Below are 21227 nucleotides of genomic sequence, written 5' to 3'. Positions count from 1 at the left end.
AAATCAATAATATTTCAACCGGACAAAAGCTTCGTCAATTGAAAAGGAGAAACATGATCACACGCTGCACTCATGTCCTCTCATTGAAAGTGCTGTGTCTCCCTCATTTTTCAGAGTAAAAGCCTAAAACTTTGCCTAATGACTGACCACATGTAGAGGAATCCATAGCGATTGTTAACTGGGTCCTAAAGTCTTTCAAAATAATAGTACTTCCTGGATGGATTTTCCTCAGGTTTTTGCCTGCCATATCAGTTCTGTTATACTCACAGACATTATTTTAACAGTTTTGGAAACTTTAGAGTGTTTTCAATCCAAATCTACAAATTATATGCATAATTGGGCCTGAGTAGCAGGCAGTTTACTTTGGGAACGCTTTTCGGCACAGCCAGAAGAGGACTGGCCACCCCACATAGCCTGGTTCCTCTCTAGGTTTCTTCCTAGGTTTTGGCCTTTCTAGGGAGTTTTTCCTAGCCACCGTGCTTCTACACCTGCATTGCTTGCTGTTTGGGGTTTTAGGCTGGGTTTCTGTACAGCACTTTGAGATATCAGCTGATGTACGAAGGGCTATATAAATCTAATTTTATTTGATTTTCATCCAAAATTCCAAATGCTGCCCTCTACCCTAGTTTTTTAATTGTTTAAATATATTTTTTAATTTTAACTTTATTTAACCAGGCAAGTCAGTTAAGAACACATTCTTATTTTCAATGACGGCCTGGGAACAGTGGGTTAACTGCCTGTTCAGGGGCAGAACGACAGATTTGTACCTTGTCAGCTCGGGGGTTTGAACTCGCAAACTTCCGGTTACTAGTCCAACACTCTAAACACTAGGCTACCCTGCCGCCCCAAAGTTAACGACCAAGGGGAAGTTAGAGCACTGATTATGCTTTTGGGTCCCAATGCACCATTGTCTAACTGACAATGAATGGGCAATATAAACCAAATAATAAACTGATAATTGTGAACGGCTTCAAATGAAACAAGCAGGGAGCAGGTTTTCGAACCCTCAACCTTCTTGCCCAGCACGCTGTCGACAGTGCACCAAAAGCACGCTCAAGCAGCAGAGTTGATAAAGCGCGTCCCCTCGGTAGCTTGCTACTCAATGTAATAAAGTAATGACTTTTCAAATAAGTTACCGTACACGTTATGTTGGCTGACAATTTGTTAGCTAATCTGTCCTTACGAACCACATAGCATGTCATTACAGCATGTCACGCCCTGACCATAGAGAGCATTTTATTCTCTACGTTGGTTAGGTCGGGGTGTGACATCTAGGTGATTTATGTTTCTATATTGGCCAGGTATGGTTCCCAATCAGAGGTTTGTCATTGTCTCTGATTGGGGATCATATTTAGGCAGCCATTTCCCCTTTGTAGGATCTTGGCATATATTATATTATATTATTATTATTATAGTTGCCTGTTAGCACTATTGTTAGCTTCACGTTTCATTTAGAGATGTATTGTTTTATTTTGCTGTGAGTTTCACCTAGTAATAAAAAGATGTGGAACCCAGATCACGCTGCGCTTTGGTCCACTCATTATAACGATCGTGACACAGCAGTATGGACCGCTATGTTCGCTATCTACCTAACGTTAGTAGTTGTACATCAAACTTACCCAACATTTATTGAATTGATTATTCCCGTCATTCTTAGCTTAGCTAAATGGTATCTGCTGCTGCTCATTCTTTTCACAAGATTGGTGTGTGTGGCTTGTTGTTGTTGTCCAATAATAAGTCATCAAAGCTTGACAAGTGTGCGTTCAATGGACATTCGGGTATTTTCGTAAATTCCTTCTGGCTATCTACTCTGATTTTAGAGCACTCTCGTCTGAGTATACCAGAGCGCAGTATAATGCATTTACGAGCGCTCCACACCCGTTGAATATGGCCGGTGACAGTAAACGTCAGCAAAAAAGCGCAATTAAATCGTTTCCCGCAGCACAGTTACAGTCACCAATGCTCTGATTAACATGACAATTGCCTAACCAGCTCTGCTCGGGCAAGTAAAATGTGGTCTCGTTTGTTTCTGGAAGTAGCTAGCCAATGTTAGCTTGGGTGCTTGACTGCCTCGGCCCAAACATCCAGTGTCCGCTCCGAGAGCGAAATGGTCTGAATTTACCCAGAGGGTTTTGTGTTTTTCAAACACCATAATATTAATCAAGTACCAGTCAAACGTTTGCACTATATGTCTATATTTTTACTATTTTCTACATTGTAGAATAATAGTGAAGACATCACAACTATGAAATAACACATGGAATCAGTTAAGAACTCATTCTTATTTACAAGGACAGCCTACTCCTTCCTCCCCGTTGGGGGATTGAATCCCGGTCTTCCAGTGTCTGCAATTTGGACAACTATCAAATGCTTCTCAAAGATGCCTTCTGCTGGTCAAACTAACAATAACTTGCAGTAACAGAAAAAATGGCTGAGCATGAAACGACTGCCATTGATTGCTGAGGCAGCGCAAGGAACCACTGTATGTTTGTCCTCTATATTTGTGTGCTTTTCTTTTCAGTAGCAGCCTACCTGTTGTCTCTTGATCATTGTAGCCTATCCTCCTGCTAGTTGCAGCATTTTAATTACATCTTCCATTGATTAGATATCGCCTAACTTTTGCCCCACACGGAGGCTATGACTGTAGCCTACTGCCCTGCCGCTTTGATGACTTATTATTGGACAACAACAACAACAAGCTACACACACCAATCTTGTGAAAAGAATGAGCAGCAGCAGATATGATACAATACATATATATCTAGACCCATGTTTGGTGATGTTTTTTGTGTCGCATTTTACCCCCTATGAACCTTTTGCAAGTTTTACAGCCAAGTAGTCTACTGGGTTACCTTCAGATGACTCCCCTGAAGCAACTGACATCTTCTTGTTGGTGAGAGTCTCCCCATTCAATATTGGGGAAACATTAGTTTGTAGCTCCAACGGTTCGGTCTGGAGACTCTAAGACCTCGAAACGGGGCAAAGCTTGTGGATGTTGAAGAGCCAAATAAACGACACTGTCGTGTTTGTGGAGAGTCTCATCTTTCGTGTTTGTGGAGAGTCTCATCTTTCGTGTTTGTGGAGAGTCTCATCTTTCGAGAGTCTCATCTTTCGAGAGTCTCATCACACGATTTGGGTTTCACAGACGATTTGGTGATGATTTTCTTTTCCGGATCCTCTCAAGTGTAGAAAAAGTCCGCTTTCACAAGTCCCATGTTATGTCAGCAGAAAGAGGTGATTGAGCTGCAGCCACTACAAGACATGGTAAGTCTTTAGTGTAATAACCTTTTACTGCAGTGAACTAAATCAAAGTCGTACAGAGTGTTTCTTGGTAGTCTTAAACAAATCTACTTTGAAACAAAATGATACACCTCACACACATGATTATGGGCTTAAAACAAAGAAGGCACCTGTACCATGTTAGATATAGAGTTGAAATGTATTACATTTTGAGTTGGCATCCCAATATTACACTACAGTTGAAGTCGGAAGTTTACATACACCTTAGCCAAATACATTTAAACTCAGTTTTTCACAATTCCTGACATTTAATCCTAGTAAAAATTCCCTGTCTTAGGTCAGTTAGGATCACCACTTTAGTTTAAGAATGTGAAATGTCAGAAAAATAGCAGAGAGTGATTTATTTCAGCTTTTATTTTTTTCATCACATTCACAGTAGGCCAGAAGTTTACATACACTCAATTAGTATTTGGTAGCATTGCCTTTAAATTGTTTAACTTGGGTCAAATGTTTCAGGTAGCCTTCCAAGTGAATTGTGGCCCATTCCTCCTGACAGAGCTGGTGTAACTGAGCCAGGTTTGTAGGCCTCCTTGCTCGCACATGCTTTTTCAGTTCTGCCCACAAATTTTCTAGAGGATTGAGGTCAGGGCTTTGTGTTGTCCTGAAGCCATTTTGCCACAACTTTGGAAGTATGCTTGGAGTCGTTGTCCATTTGGAAGACCCATTTGCAACCAAGCTTTAACTTCTTGACTGATGTCTTGAGATGTTGCTTCAATATATCCACATAATTTTCCTCCCACATGATGCCATCAATTTTGTGAAGTGCACCAGTCCCTCCTGCAGCAAAGCACCCCCACAACATAATACTGCCACCTCGTGCTTCATGGTTGGAATGGTATTCTTCGGCTTGCAAGCCTCCCCTTTTTCCTCCAAACATAACGATGGTCAATATGGCCAAACAGTTCTTTTTTTGTTTCATCAAAAAGTATGATCTTTGTCCCCATGTGCATTTGCAAACTGTAGTCTGGCTTTTTTATGGCGGTATAGTGAAAAGAACACACACACATCAAACCATACCCCGAAACCAACTCACATTTTAATTTAGTAATGGCCGCTAGCATTTCTTAATTAACCAAATCTAAAATGAGGCCAAATCAGAAAGTGCAGTCACCCTTTAAACTACACAATCATTTATCTGTGTATTTCAGATGGAATCAAGGCATTAGAATGTACCAGAGGCCAGAAAAGTAGAGATTTTTCTGCAATTTCTTTCCCCAGGGGCATGTTCCCCCAGCCCAGAGCTCCCTAGCTGGCAACTTTTTCTATTTGGCTGGCTACTCCTTGTACTTATGAAAAACAGTGTACACATGCAGATTGTCCAGTACTACTGTCAACACCCTGATCGTTTTCACCTGTCTTTGTGCTTGTCTCCACCCCCTTCCAGGTGTCGCCCATCTTCCCCATTATCCCCTGTGTATTTATACCTGTGTTCTTTGTTATTCTGTTTTCCAGTTTGTCTTGTCTTGTCAGGTCTTACCAGCGTTCTCTCCCGCCTTCCTTTTTCTCTAGTTCTGTTTCCTATTTTTTCCCGGTTCTGACCATTCTGCCTTCCCTGACCCCAAACCTGCCTGCCATCCTGTACCTGCCTGACTCTGACCTGATGGCAAACCTCTGCCTGCCCTGACCCCGAACCTGCCTGCCATCCTGTACCTGCCTGACTCTGACCTGATGGCAAACCTCTTCCTGCCATGACCCCGAACCTGCCTGCCATGACCCCGAACCTGCCTGCCATCCTGTACCTGCCTGACTCTGACCTGATGGCAAACCTCTGCCTGCCATGACCCCGAAACTGCCTGCCATTCTGTACCTGCCTGACTCTGACCTGATGGCAAACCTCTGCCTGCCCTGACCCCGAAACTGCCTGCCATCCTGTACCTGCCTGACTCTGACCTGATGGCAAACCTCTGCCTGCCCTGACCCCGAAACTGCCTGCCATTCTGTACCTGCCTGACTCTGACCTGATCATGAACCTCTGCCTGCCCTCGACCTGCCCTTTGCCTGCCCCTTGTTTCCAATAAATCATGTGAGAACTGTACTATCTGCCTCCCGTGTCTGCATCTGGACCATATCTTGAGTTGTGATAACTACGCATTTGGCAGAACGGTTCTGATACAACAGAGTTTTATTTTTATTTATTTTTTACCCCCTTTTCTCCCCAATTTCGTGGTATCCAATTGTTAGAAATTACTATCTTGTCTCATTGCAACACCTCCCGTACGGGCTCGGGAGAGACGAAGGTCGAAAGTCATGCGTCCTCCGAAACACAACCCAACCAAGCAGCACTGTTTCTTAACACAGCGCGCCTCCAACCCAGAAGCCAGCCGCACCAATGTGCCGGAGGAAACACCGTGCACTTGGCTACCTTGGTTAGCGTGCACTGCGCCAGGCCCGTTACAGAAGTCCCTTACCTCACCTCGCTCATCAACTTATCCCTGACCGCTGGCTACGTCCCTTCCGTCTTCAAGAGAGCGAGAGTTGCACCCCTTCTGAAAAAAACCTACACTCGATCCCTCCGATGTCAACAACTACAGACCAGTATCCCTTCTTTCTTTTCTCTCCAAAACTCTTGAACGTGCCGTCCTTGGTCAGCTCTCCCGCTATCTCTCTCAGAATGACCTTCTTGATCCAAATCAGTCAGGTTTCAAGACTAGTCATTCAACTGAGACTGCTCTTCTCTGTATCACGGAGGCGCTCTGCACCGCTAAAGCTAACTCTCTCTCCTCTGCACTCATCCTTCTAGACCTATCAGCTGCCTTCGATACTGTGAACCATCAGATCCTCCTCTCCACACTCTCCGAGTTGGGCATCTCCGGCGCGGCCCACGCTTGGATTGCGTCCTACCTGACAGGTCGCTCCTACCAGGTGGCGTGGCGAGAATCTGTCTCCTCACCACGCGCTCTCACCACTGGTGTCCCCCAGGGCTCTGTTCTAGGCCCTCTCCTATTCTCGCTATACACCAAGTCACTTGGCTCTGTCATAACCTCACATGGTCTCTCCTATCATTGCTATGCAGACGACACACAATTAATCTTCTCCTTTCCCCCTTCTGATGACCAGGTGGCAAATCGCATCTCTGCATGTCTGGCAGACATATCAGTGTGGATGACGGATCACCACCTCAAGCTGAACTTCGGCAAGACGGAGCTGCTCTTCCTCCCGGGGAAGGACTGCCCGTTCCATGATCTCGCCATCACGGTTGACAACTCCATTGTGTCCTCCTCCCAGAGCGCTAAGAACCTTGGCGTGATCCTGGACAACACCCTGTCGTTCTCAACTAACATCAAGGCGGTGGCCCGTTCCTGTAGGTTCATGCTTTACAACATCCGCAGAGTACGACCCTGCCTCACACAGGAAGCGGCGCAGGTCCTAATCCAGGCACTTGTCATCTCCTGTCTGGATTACTGCAACTCGCTGTTGGCTGGGCTCCCTGCCTGTGCCATTAAACCCCTACAACTCATCCAGAACGCCGCAGCCCGTCTAGTGTTCAACCTTCCCAAGTTCTCTCACGTCACCCCACTCCTCCGCTCTCTCCACTGGCTTCCAGTTGAAGCTCGCATCCGCTACAAGACCATGGTGCTTGCCTACGGAGCTGTGAGGGGAACGGCACCTCAGTACCTCCAGGCTCTGATCAGGCCCTACACCCAAATAAGGGCACTGCGTTCATCCACCTCTGGCCTGCTCGCCTCCCTACCACTGAGGAAGTACAGTTCCCGCTCAGCCCAGTCAAAACTGTTCGCTGCTCTGGCTCCCCAATGGTGGAACAAACTCCCTCACGACGCCAGGACAGCGGAGTCAATCACCACCTTCCGGAGACACCTGAAACCCCACCTCTTTAAGGAATACCTAGGATAGGATAAAGTAATCCTTCTCACCCCCCCCCCCCTTAAAATATTTAGATGCACTATTGTAAAGTGGCTGTTCCACTGGATGTCATAAGGTGAATGCACCAATTTGTAAGTCGCTCTGGATAAGAGCGTCTGCTAAATGACTTAAATGTAAAGTCGCTGGTGCGCGATGAGACAAGGATATCCCTACCGGCCAAACCTTCCCTAACCCGGGCGACGCTAGGCCAATTGTGAGTCGCCCCATGGACTTCCCGGTCATGGCGGGCTGCGACAGAGCTTGGGCGCGAACCCAGAGTCTCTGGTGGCACAGCTAGTGCCTCTGGTGGCACGTTGCAATGCAGTGCCCTAGACCACTGCGCCACCTGGGAGGCCAACAGAGTTTTCCTATGCAAAAAGTAATTACCTGTATAGACACCGGATAATGGTTGTTTAAACATTTTTGTGCAGACAAACTCTCTGTAGCATCACAAAAATAAAAGTGGTTTCACAACAATTGTGTCAAATGTGTTATATATCACTTGGCAACTTGAGTGATTCAGTAAGACCCTGTTTCCTTTATTTGGGCATGGAGTCCCTTTTTATACCATCTTTAGATTTATGCATGTCCCCATCCACATTTTCGTGCCATCAGCAATTTTTTTGTAAATTTTATGGCCAAGTCATCAATATCCCCACTCCTCAGAGTGTGCTTTAGCATTTACAACCCCTGACAGGTGGTTAAGTTGATTAAATAAAACACAAATGGATGTATCCATCAATACCTTACAGCCTCGCAACGACCAACAACTTTAAACTGGAGGTGCTCAAATGAGTCCCTAATAAAATAAATATAAAAGTAAAACATTCTAGAATTGATTTTAGCATGTAATTTGAGACTGGAACTATATTTATTTTTTATTTTTTAAAGATGTGAGCATGGATGGAGCCTCATGGTGTTCTAACATTGTTTGGTTCCCTCCCTCTTTCATTCCTCTCTCTCTCATTAGAGAGGACTGGGGAGGGATGGTGTACAGGAGAAGACCCTACATCACTGCCCTTTCTCTGCCTCCCACTCATCACTCACCTTCAGGCTATGTTAACCAGTACCTCTGGTCCTCTATTGGTCATCTAGGGTTAGGGTTGAAACAGGATCTGGACAGGGATGGGAAGAAATGACCAAAATACCATAAAGATCAATGTATCAAAATAAACAAAAAGTACTTATATTTTGAAATGTGTTTAATTTTGAAATATAGAAATATATTTGCAAGTAGAACAGCAACAACATTCTCAGTAATGGTTATAGAAACGTTTTACTTGCCATGACTGTGATATGTGTTGTTTATCTACCTTAGTTGAATTCACTGACTGTAAGAAGAGTGTCTGCTAAATTAACTAAATGTAAATATATATGTGAAAATGAACATACCAAAATGAACTGCAAAGCACACCATTTATCATTGGCCTTGTTTCTAGGTCATGTTTTGAATTTTTACCTGTAGGTTAAAAAAATATATTTAAAAAGGAATTTGGCCTTTAATACTATAGCCCACAGAAATGCATTGAATAACATATTCATAAATGGAAAAAACAGACAGTAAAAAATTATCATAAGGAATAAGGTTTTGAAGTGTCTGTCCTATATCTAGGAGATATAAGAAAGCTCAAGAAATATCTTAGTTTTTTGGACACATATTTAACCTGATTTCAGGGGGCACAAAACTAACTCCATATTTCCTTTTTTTTAACCTGTACGTTGTTACCTTCATATACGAGTCCTGTGACATTTATGAGGGTCGTAGACCAAACGGAGAACAGCATCATATTAGTTTGTAGGCCAAACCGTTCCGACGCTACAGATGTTTTTTTGTGAGAAGACCGATTTTCGGGATGTCACATGGTCTGACAAGCACCGGCTCAGCCACCTTCCACCACAGATACAGAAGGCTGCCATTTGCAGATGTGGTGGATTGAGACACAACCCATGCAAAACAGATATCTCTAGCTTAAACAAATGGATTTAGATGAGGATTTTAAAAATGATTTTACTTAGATTGACGCATGGGTGAATCAATAGACTCGTAGCCCTTTCCTGCAGTCAATGACCAAAAGTGCCCTTTTTGGCCTCATGGGTGGAATGTTATTAATATTTTTATAATGATATTCATATTATTTCAAAGAAAATGGACAAATCCTGTGTTTCTATGTCAAACATTTTTGTTATATTTCAGTCTTCTGTGATGCAAACTCAAAATTGAATACATATCATCTCCATATCTGACATGGTACAGGTGTCTTCTTTTTTAAACCCATAGCCATGTGTGTGAGGCATATATTTTTGTTTCAAATTAGATTTGTATAAGACACCAATAATCACTTTGTGTGACCTTGATTTAGCCCACTACAGTAAAATGTTGATGATCAACCTTGTTCTCCTAATTCCTCAACCTGCTACAAAAAGTCAATTTTGGCAAAAGGTGTATCACTTCAAGACAAAACCTTGTTTTGGGGCAGCGCTCATTGGAATACTACCCAGCATGCTTTGCAATTAAAATATTATATATACACATTTATATTTAGTTCATTTAGCAGATGCTCTTATCACACAATAGTGCCAATAGACTACTGATATTAATGCAGGGTGAAAAGGGGACACAAAATGGTGAACCGCTATAAAAAATGACAAAAAGTAAAAAAAGTATTTTGTATTTTGAAAATACAGCTCTCGAAAGTATCTTGTTACAAAATACATTGGAGTGTAATTCAGCCCAGTGTAATACAAATGACAAAATACTCAGAAATAATTGACATGCATATTTTAGATACAGAAATACTGCCCATCTCTGGATGTGGACATGAAGCTACAGTAAGCATTTCACTGTAAGGTGTCCTACACCTGTTGTATTCAGCGCATGTGACTAATAAAATTTGATTTGATTTATTGGGCAGGCTATTTAAGTTGAAGGGTCTGCTCACTCATCCTGTTGGCACTTGCTGCTACTGCTTCAATGCACTGGCTTCTTGCGCCCAGCACCACCACAGCCTCCACCTTTTAGGTTCTGTGTTCCTGCCGGGGGAATAGTATAATTTACCACACTCACTGCTCGTAGGCTATATTTCATATGGGCGCTGTTCTTGCACACCTGCAGTCTGTGGGCTTCTCCTGTTATTCCCCTCTACAGACTAGAGGATTTCTGTTATTCCCTGTTTGGACTTGAATAAACTCTGGGTGAGCCGTCCACTGCCATTCCAAGGAGCCATGCTAGACAGGTTCTGGTCGCCTGCCGGGGAATGGCCGCTAACCTGAAGAGGAAGAGTGTATATCGAAAAGCTTTCATTATTCAATGCTTAAGGATCGGACCCTTAAACATTTTTTTTTGCCTAAAATTACATACCCAAATCTAACTGCTTGTAGATCAGGACCTGAAGCTAGGATATACATACTCTAGACACCATTTGAAAGGAAACACTTTGAAGTTTGTTGAAATGTGAAATTAATGTAGGATAATTTAACACATTAGATCTGGTAAAAGATAAAACAAAGACAAAAATACCAGCCATCCAAAGAAATAAAACATATTTTTATCATCCTTGAAACACAAGTAAAAGATCAATGTATTATTCCAGGTTAGGTGCAAGATGGCAGAAGTGTATGTGATGGCAGAAGTGTATGTGCAACATTTTAGACTGATCCAATGAACTGCTACATTTCTGTTCAAAATATTGTATCAAGTCTGCCCAAATATGCCGAATTGGTTTATTGATACATTTTCAATTTCATAACTATACACTCTCCTCAAACAATAGCATGGTATTCTTTCACTGTAGTAGCTACTGTAAATTGGACAGCACAGTTAAATTAACAAGAATTTAAGATTTCTGCCCATATCAGATATGTCTATGTCCTGGGAAATGTTCTTGTTACTTAAATGGCTGGGTGTCCCACGATGCCTGAGTAACATCGGCCTCTATGGCAAAGGGGTCGTTGAAATACCTCTTACAAGTCTAACGGAGGAGTACAAGTGCTCTAAAGTAAGACTTCAGATGACATTGAAGGACTCCAAAGACCAGACCATTAGCAAGGCTGCACCTCCCCTACAAACTGGACGGAAATGGACATCATCCAAGGCTGTGCAGCAAGCAACATCAGCCCTGAGACACCAAGACATTGTGGGGAATATCCAGCATGGAAGAGGAGGCTTTGGCCTGGCAGCAAGCAAACCAACGTTCCATAACGCAACAACATCTGAACGCAGGAAGCTGGTGGTCGAGGAGGTGCACAGACAGGAGGAGACTGCAAGAAGTGCAAAGGCTGTCTCTCTTGCTAAACAAGGGCAATGGATGCGGTGGGAAGGCCTGGAGAAGAGAAAGATCAACTGGAGTGAACTTTGGCAAATGGAGGCAAGCAACATCAGCTTCATCATAAGAGTTGTTTATGATGTGCTTCCATCACCAAAAAACCTACATCAATGGTATGGCGAGGACGCGACCTGCCCCCTCTGCCCAGCTCCAGCGACTCTCAGGCATATAATGACAGGTTGCAAGACCAGCCTCTAACAAGGCCGCTACACCTGGAGTCACAATCGGGTCCTCAAGAACCAATTCATTACCTCCAAAAACAGGCAATCCCGTCAAAACAACAACATTCATCCGGGAGGGACAGAAATAGCATAGCATTTTGTCCAGCTAGCAGCAGGTAACATGGTCATGGAAATCAGAAAAGCAATCAAATTTACCTTTGATGAGCTTCGGATGTTTTCACTCACGAGACTCCCAGTTAGATAGCCAATGTTCCTTTTTTCCAAAAATATTATTTTTGTAGGCGAAATAGCTCCGTTTGTTCTTCATGTTTGGCCGAGAAATCGCCCGGAAATTGCAGTCACAGTCAAACATATTCCAAATTAGCTCCATAATATTGACAGAATCATGGTAAACGTCGTTTATAATCGGGAGCATCAGGTGACCACTTGCGCAATGTAGCCGCTTACGGGTATTCTTCAACATAGATGCGTAAAACTACGTCACAATGCTGTAGACACCTTGGGGAATACGGAGAAAAAGTAATCTGGTTGATAGCCCATTCACTGCTCAATAGGGACGCATTAGAACGCAGCGCTTTCAAAACATGAGGCATTTCCGGATTGGATTTTTCTCAGGCTTTCGCCTGCAACATCAGTTCTGTTATTTATACTCACAGACAATATTGTTACAGTTTTGGAAACTTTAGAGTGTTTTCTATCCTAAGCTGTCAATTATATGCATATTCCAGCATCTTGTCCTGAAAAATATCCCGTTTACTACGGGAACGTTATTTTTCCAAAAAGGAAAATACTGCCCCCTAGTCACAAAAACATCTCGCCCCGTGTTTTATGATTCCAACCTCATGCTAATCACATTAGCCTACGTTACCTCAACCGTCCCACGGTGGCTTGGGGGTCGAAGCTGTTAAGAAGCTTTTTGGAAATACACTTGGCACTTTGGTACCTCTTATCGTGCGGTAGCAGAGAGAACAGTCTATGATTAGGGTGGCTGGAGTATTTGAACATTTTTAGGGCCTTCATCTGATGGCAGGAAGCTTGGCCCCGGTGATGTACTGGGCCGTACACACTACCCTCTTTAGTGCCTTGTGGTTGGAAGCCGGGCAGTTGCCATACCAGGCAGTGATGCAACCAGTCAGGAAGCTCTCGATGGTTCAGCTGTAGAACCTCTTGGGGATCTGAGGACCCATGACAAATCTTTTCAGTCTCCTGAGGGGGAATGGGCATTGTCGTGCCCTCTTTACAACTGTCTTGGTGTGTTTGGACCATGATAGTTTGTTGGTGATGTGGACACCAAGGAACTTGAAGCTCGCAACCTGCTCCACTACAACCCTGTCGATGAGAATGGGGGCATGCTCGGTCCTCCACAATCATCTCATTTGTCTTGATCACGTTGAGGGAGAGGTTGTTTTCCTGGCACCACACGGTCAGGTCTCTGACCTCCTCCCTATAGGCGATCAGGCCTACAACTGCTGTGCCATCGGCAAACTTAATGATGTTGTTGGAGCGAGCCTGGCCATGTAGTCATTCGTAAACAGGGAGTACAGGAGGGTACTGAGCACCCACCCCTGAGGGGCCCCAGTCTTGAGGATCAGCGTGGTGGATGTGTTGTTACAATTACCACCTGGGGGTGGCCCATCAGGAAGTCCAGGATCCAGTTGCAGAGGGAGGTGTTTAGTCCCAGGGTCCTTAGCTTAGTGATGAGCTTTGAGGGCACTATGGTGTTGAATGCTGAGCTGTACTTAATGAATAGCATTCTCACATAGGTGTTCCATTTGTCCAGGTGGGAAAGGGAAGTGTGGAGTGTGGAATAGAGATTGCATCATCTGTGGATCGATTGGGGCGGTATGAAATTGGAGTGGGTCTAGGGTTTCTGGGATAATGGTGTTGATCTGAGCCATGACCAGCCTTTCAAAGCACTTGGCTACAGACCTACCATCTCAGCTAATGCGTCAGCTGAGGCGGGTCCCTCAAGTTTCCTTTCTGAACTGGCTCCGCTTAATTGTCATGTCCACATCCCGGTTCAACCATAACCCTTGCCTCAACCAAAGTTCCAGTGTTGTCCACTGGTCAACTGCACCACAGCTCTACCTGATTCGACAAAGGTTGTTGATTAGCAGAGTAAACACTGAAACTTGCCTCAAATTTGCTGACTTTTTATAAAGACAGATCACTGAAATGGTCAGTTTGAAAGTGTCAAAACCCAAATGTCTACAAACCTGTAGATGGACCTTATAATTGTTGTTCAAGACACAGTAGAATCTACTCTTTAATTAGATTTGAAATGGCATGAAGTCCCTTTGAGTTCATTTCAGGCAAAGTTCCATCGTTCACTTCAAAGAAGAGTTGGCTGGTGGATTGTTAGCTAATGCGTCAAATCAAACAATTTCCCAGTATTTCTCAGAGGATGGAGATCTGAGCTTTTGTGAGTGTGTGTGTGTGTGTGTGTGTGTGTGTGTGTGTGTGTGTGTGTGTGTGTGTGTGTGTGTGTGTGTGTGTGTGTGTGTGTGTGTGTGTGTGTGTGTGTGTGTGTGTGTGTGTGTGTGTGTGTGTGTGTGTGTGTGTGTGTGTGTGTGTGAGACTGGCCACTGAACACGACGACACGATCCAGAACCCACAGACGTTGCGATGAGAGCCATCGTCTGGCTCAGAGATGGGGTTCTGTGTGATCTTCTCTGTCATGTAAACACACAAACACGTCTGTCTCTGCATCCCACTCTTGATCCTCCCTCTGGGGAAGCAATACATCAACACAATCAACAACGGCCCTCCACTTGATAAACATCATCAGAGAGAACTAGAGCATCTAAGATCTACTAGGCCCACTGGTGATGTTGTAATGTACATCAGACAGACGCACTGATGCTAAGCTAATGGTAGAGCACTGGAGCCAATAACGAGGACAGTCCTTAAGATCCATGTTTCTCAAAGGCTACTGGTCATGGTGTAATGTACATCAGAGGGCCGTGGCACACTTATGCCGACACTAATTTTAAAGCACTGGAGCCAATAAGTATAGTCATGTGTTAACACTTTGTTCTAACTTGCAGCTCTGCAGCCCAGAGGACACTGTACAGGAGGATGGACTCCCATGGTGACATAGATCATTAAAAACCAGAGTGGAGAGAGAGGGTCACCTCTTTTGAGCAGTGGTGTCCTGTATAGTCCTCTTCATTTCTACTCTGACTCTCATTACATCATCTGATGGATAGTTACCTCACACACCAGCCATCCCTATAGGGCAATACTCAGCAGTATTAGCCTATAGGGCGAGACTACTATAGATGGTGAGCCAGCTTTCCCATCACACCATGATCACACTCCATCATGTCCATGCCTGTGGGTCAGCTCAGCAGATGAGGTGATTAATGCAATTGCTGCATTCATCAATAAAGACACTCTCATTAGTCCTATGCTTCTCTGAGTAATGGAGAGGCACAGCCAGGGCAGCACCCCAGCCAAATGAGGAAGCACTGTACCTGAGTGGGGTGGGGGTTTCTGACTTGTCAGATTGATTTCAGCCCTGCCAAGCACAGTACTGTAGGCTACATACAGTATATAGATACTTTCAGCGTGAGGGAAGTTTAGGTATAAAATGATAGGGATGATGTGTTGTCAATTTCAGGTGATACCTGTACATACCGTATAGCGTAATTTGCAGAGGCATTGGAGTGACCTGATGGAATGATGGAGTTCACACACACGCCATGTTGGCATCAAGGTTTATTATCCTTTATAATGTACAATATACAAAAATATAGAGTACCAAAAAATTCACAGTGTCTAAAAGGCAGTGATTACAGTCTACATCACATATCTAATAGTACCACCAGGTCAGTTGCATAGAAGGGCACCGAGCCAATCAGGGGACAAAGATTCACAATGTGACATCCAGCTTGCCCAATCAAAAATTACTACAGGGCCAGAGGAAGACAATCAAAGGGAGTCATCATTTAGGGGGAGCCAATCACAAACCCCAAAATGTGGGTCAGGCAAGTGGGGAAAAGGAAAACCACTGGGTGGAGGGGTTGCTGTAAATCCTCTAAACAGCTGAATTACTTTGATCTAGTCAATGGACTATCGTAATACTGTTACTATAAACTACTCTCCAATTTATGTGTCTTGTTCTTGTTCATTTAAAATGTTTATGTTTTTTAAACTGTTGTGGTGATATTTTGGATTAAAATGTCACGAGTGCTTCTAAAAGTACAGGCTGTCATTGTTACTCTAAACCTTATTTATACCTGGTGAACATTTTTTTGTAAAAAAACTACATCCGTATCACGGTTGATGAATAAGGCTGCGTTTAGACAGACAGCCAGTCAGACAGCCAGTCAGACAGCCAGTCAGACAGCCAGTCAGACAGCCAGTCAGACAGCCAGCCAGTCAGACAGTCAGCCAGTCAGACAGCCAGTCAGACAGCCAGTCAGTCAGACAGCCAGTCAGACAGCCAGTCAGACAGCCAGTCAGACAGCCAGTCAGACAGACAGACAGCCAGTCAGACAGACAGCCAGTCAGACAGCCAGTCAGACAGCCAGTCAGACAGACAGCCAGTCAGACAGCCAGTCAGACAGCCAGTCAGTCAGACAGCCAGTCAGACAGCCAGTCAGACAGCCAGTCAGACAGCCAGTCAGACAGACAGCCAGTCAGACAGCCAGTCAGACAGCCAGTCTGTCTAAACGCAGCCTTATTCATCCACCGTGTCCGCACTGTGACCAGATTTCATGGTCCCTCACTGTATGAAAATTATTTGATGGATTTCTTTCAAAATAATATTTATTTATTTATTTTAAGACACATGTCAATTCTTTTAGAAGGCAATATAATTATGATTTAAATGGTTTCACTGTCCAGAGACTTGTGAGATGGCCAGACAGAATGAGTCCCTGACTACCTCCAGAGGTGGTCAGTAAGATCGAATCACAATCAGATCATAATGTGTCTTTTGATCATCTATACCTGTCTGCATATGTTGGCACAACCAGGATGTGGACACAATCAGGACAAGGCATGTATGTTAGCACCAGGTATAAACGGGGATTAAGATACTACATAGGATCTGGACAAACTGTACATCTATAGAAAGTTACAAAACAGCTGGAGAAGTTGTCCAGGCCTTAATCAACCAGTCACATTGACAAACTCTATCCCCTTACAAACCCCATGGTTGGTGAGTACATAGCTGCTGCACTTTTTTTTCTTTTTTTCAACTAAGGCTTTTAAAAAAAAACAGTGTTAGCTATACAACAATATACATTTACATTATACTAACCTTTAGATGTCATTAATGCTCTGCAGATCGAAGGCTGTCTCTTATGTACAGATAGAGCTCTCGTGCATATAACGGAACTATAGAATTAGAACGAATCATACCATTTCTATGAGTGGAACTGAAAGCATTGCTGCTAAATTAGCATTCATTTTAAGAGCGGGCATAATAATAAAATATAGCTCAGTTCTGTTTCTGAAATGCCCTTTATGATCCAAGCTTCACTATAAATAGTGTTTCCTTATGAGACCTGCGCAGCTCTCGTTAACTTACAATGATTATCATCTTATACATGGAACATATGGAAACCCAGTGGAACATTAGGAGTGCTATCATCATAATGTGTGGAAAAAATGCACATACCCCTTTACAGATCCCATTATATACACAGTCATATGTAAGAAAGAATTACATTTACATTGTACAAAATACATACAGATGTCTGTTCCTCTCCTCATTCACTCTCACAGGCATACACATACGAAGCAAGCAAACACACACACGCCAACATGCGCGCACACACACACACACACACACACATGCAAACACATGCACACGCACACAACAATAATCTCATACCAAAACATTTTAAGCATGATTTAGCATTGTAAAGAGCAGGACACATTGATATTCGCTACAGTCAGTCTGAATATTTGCTTCTACATTATTTTATTTTTGTAAGATCTTAAAGGAGAATAGTGTGTGTTTTTACAACCAAATCTCAATTTTATATGTACTGAATTGGAGTATTATACAAGGGTCCAGACACTTATTTTTGCAATTTCACTTTTTATTTTATTTTATTTAACTTACCCCAACCAGCAAGTCATTTCCTCATCCTCTGAAAAAACATGAACAAATGCTCCAAAAATAGTTTTTGAAACAGGAACCCTCTCAGTATAGTGATGCAGGTCTTTAGATGTTGTACACATGAAATTGTGCCATTCCGAACTTTATCCGCAACGTGTATTCCATTTTGTTGCAACTCGAATGATACCTCTCCGTCCATTTTAGCAGCAGGCCACTAGGAGAATGGGAACAGCTGGATAGGGGAAACAGCTTGAGTTGCACAAAATGGAATATAATGTTGCGGATAAAGTTCGGAATGACACAATTTCACGTGTACAATATCTAAAGACCTGCATCACTATACTGAAGGTTTTCCGTTTCTAAAAGGATTTGAGTGTTTTTGGAGCATTTGTTCATGTTTTTTTTCAGAGCTCCCGTACTGCACAACGAGGATGAGGTTGTGACTCGCTGGTTGGGGTATGTTTCTCAAAAACAAGTGAAATTGCAACAACAAAAATAAAGGTCTGGACCCTTCTATAACATGCCTTCAAAAATAAAGACGTGGTTGTAATAAAGCAACATTCTCCTTTCATTTGTCAGACACCTATTGGCTACTAAGCTGCTGTGATTGTTTAAATATGTTGTGGTGTGAAACCGATGAGAAACTCAAGTGAATCAGCTATCCCTTATTTGTGAAATAAAAGATGTCCTCCTATCCTACTGCTCTCTTGAACATCAAACAAATAACCTCCCTCGTAAAAAAATGCCCCGCTACTATCTTTTTTATCCCACCTTGTATGATATCATAGAAAATCGTCTGCAGTCCAGTTCTGCACACTGGCCATATTTAATATGACCACTGAGCGGTAGGTAGGTATAGTACTCAGTAGAATACATCCATTCCATTCTAGAACCAAGGGAATCCTGGATCAAAAGTCTTTATATCATCATAAAAAAAGAAGTGATAGAAAGTCAAATTTGACTCCACATGATCCTCTCTATTGTATACCCAAAGCATCCCAAAGCTGGATGATTCCCACTGTATTTCAGTCAGACACATCTCTCTAGCCCATGTTCAGATCATTCCCTGGGAAACATTGCCTTTGTGAACATACCGATACAGTACATAACACAGCCAGCCTGAGGTGTGGGCCTTGTTTGGACATAAGCAGATAGAGATTCTCTCCAGCAGTGAGTATGTCTGTATCGATGTGGTCTAGTGTAGGCACTTTTCCTATAACAGATCACACGCTGCCATTCCTGGATGTGCCTCTGTTCTCCTGGTCCCATAGTACCACCCAAAAACATGGCGCCACAACAGAGCTGAGGTCCCAGGTACTTGTCCTCCTCGTGTCATTTGATGAGGCGAGGTGACCTGAGTGCATCCATCCACCTCCAAACACAATAGAACTGATATTGATCTCTTAATCTCTTGAATTAATTTAGTTCTTTTTTTTTGTTACCTCCCGATTCGCATCCACCATACTGAAGGACAGACATAATGATATGCGCTGGTAGGGTTGTTCTGGGTAACTGCTATTGTTGTTGGGAGAATTAGGTGTTTATCATGGGGATGGATGCTGCAGACCGAGGGTATGTTGTTGTCATAGAGATTCATTTATAGGCCTCCCAAGTGGTGCAGCGGTCTAAGCCACTACAGACCTGGGTTCATACCCGGGGAGTGCCACAACCGGCCATGGCCCGGGAGTCCCATATGATGGCGCACAATTGGCCCAGCGTCATCCGGGTAAGGGGAGGGTTTGGACGATGGGGCTTTACTTGGCTCATCGCGCTCTAGCAACTCCTTGTGGAAGGCCAGGTTCCCGCAGGCTGACCCCGTTCGCCAGTTGAACAGTGTTTCCTCTGACACATTGGTGTGGCTGGCCTCCAGGTTAAGCTAGTTGTGGTGTTAAGGAGCGCAGTTAGGCTGGTCATGTTTTGGAGGACGCATGACTCAACCTTTGCCTCTCCCGAGCCCGTTGGGGAGTTGCAGCGATGAGACAAGATTGAAAAAAAAAAAAAAAAAGACTCAATCATAGAGGTGACCAGACAGACCAGGGAAGAGTTTTCTCCTATGGCCAACTCTAGCCTCTCTGGATAGCAACACAAACCTACAGTAAGGCGCCCAGGTTGTCAAGTTCCACAGGGATAAGTAGTTCAACTCCATACTGTAGCTTATAGTGTCTTATAGAGTTCATAATTTATCTCTCCACCGAAGCACTATGTTGACACTGTGATATCCAGTACTCACACCCCCCAAAATATACCCCAAACTATCATCAAAATCCTGGCTCTACTTAGCGAGTCTAATGGAGGCATCAGCACCTCTACAGAGTGTATGTTCCAGGTATACCCTTACACCCCCCTCACCATTTGGTAGATACCATGGGATAAAGGAGAGGGGAGCAAAAATGGATGGGTTCAGTCACCATTCCATCTGTCACCATTGTGATTGGGGTGGAGTTCAGTTCAGTCTGGGTGGGCGGTGCCGGGGGCCATGGTTGTGGGGGCGGGGTGTCTCAGCTGTTGTTATAGGTCCTGCAGGGGGAAGGGGAGGAGTCAGGCCTGTTGTAGTCATATTTGCCCAGCGCTGTGGGGTAGTAGGTGGTGGTGTACATGTTAGTCTGCTGCAGGGGTGTTGGGTAGAAGTTAGACCTCTCATCTGGGAGCAGGTTATTCTTGTTCAGAGTCTGGGGGAGGAGAGAAGACAGTGTCATAACAGGTGACAGTGGCTACAAAATTATACAAAAAACACTGATCAGTTGAAAAGGTACGTACTGTTTAGTAAAGTGTTTTTCTGGGTGAGGTGGGAAGAGTAGAGAAAACAGTCATAACAGTGTTATAACAGTGACATAAGAGTTTTATACCAGTGCTGTAACAGATGGGTTAGTTTACCAACGACTCAGACAGGAGCAATATCAATATATTAGACTCTTACAGGTTGAAAAGTGGGCAACAGTGCTGGGTACTGTAAGTGGATTTCTAAGTAAGGTACAACCCTTCAACAAATATGATTTAGCAGCCAAACATCAAGCGTAATCAATGAACAAATATGAGAGGCATGAATAAATTACAGTAGGCGGCTCCAAAAAACGAAATACAAAAACATTTAGTTTGTATCCCAAATGGCACCCTATTCCCTTTATAGTGCACTACCAGGGCCCATAGGGAAATGAGTGTACTATATAGGAAATTAGGTGCCATTTGGGACACACTTAATTTAATACACTTGCACTTTAGAGGCAGGTCGTGGCAGCTAGAAGCCACAATGTGCCGACGAAGGGAACACTTTACGGAGGGCTGCTGAGTAATGTCATTTATGTTAACAGCCAGGCAAAACACGGCTGTGTAAAATGGTTTACAGAATCAGTGAAATGCACAACAACGCTGTGAAGAAACAACCGCATAATGTAATGGCTAAAGCAACAATAACAGCAGTAGTTCTCGGGTTGAGCCAGTGGCTCTAGCTAGGTAGCCTGGTTAAACCAGACTGAATGCTGCACTCAA

The 21227-nt window shown here is 43.7% G+C and overlaps 1 protein-coding gene across 1 annotated transcript in view; it reads right to left on the bottom strand.

The window, feature by feature from the left end:
- Positions 1–17591: 17591 nt before the first annotated feature.
- LOC124044424 (semaphorin-5B-like) overlaps positions 17592–21227 on the bottom strand; it is a 150660-nt gene continuing 147024 nt past the window's right edge. The window contains exon 23 of the mRNA XM_046364063.1: positions 17592–20410. Within this exon, the coding sequence (XP_046220019.1) occupies positions 20240–20410 (171 nt within the window). The 3' untranslated portion in view covers positions 17592–20239. The remainder of the gene's footprint in view (positions 20411–21227) is intronic.

This window comes from Oncorhynchus gorbuscha, linkage group LG09, assembly GCF_021184085.1.
Source record: "Oncorhynchus gorbuscha isolate QuinsamMale2020 ecotype Even-year linkage group LG09, OgorEven_v1.0, whole genome shotgun sequence".
Lineage (NCBI taxonomy): Eukaryota > Metazoa > Chordata > Actinopteri > Salmoniformes > Salmonidae > Oncorhynchus > Oncorhynchus gorbuscha.
This window is presented reverse-complemented; position numbering and strand designations above follow the sequence as displayed.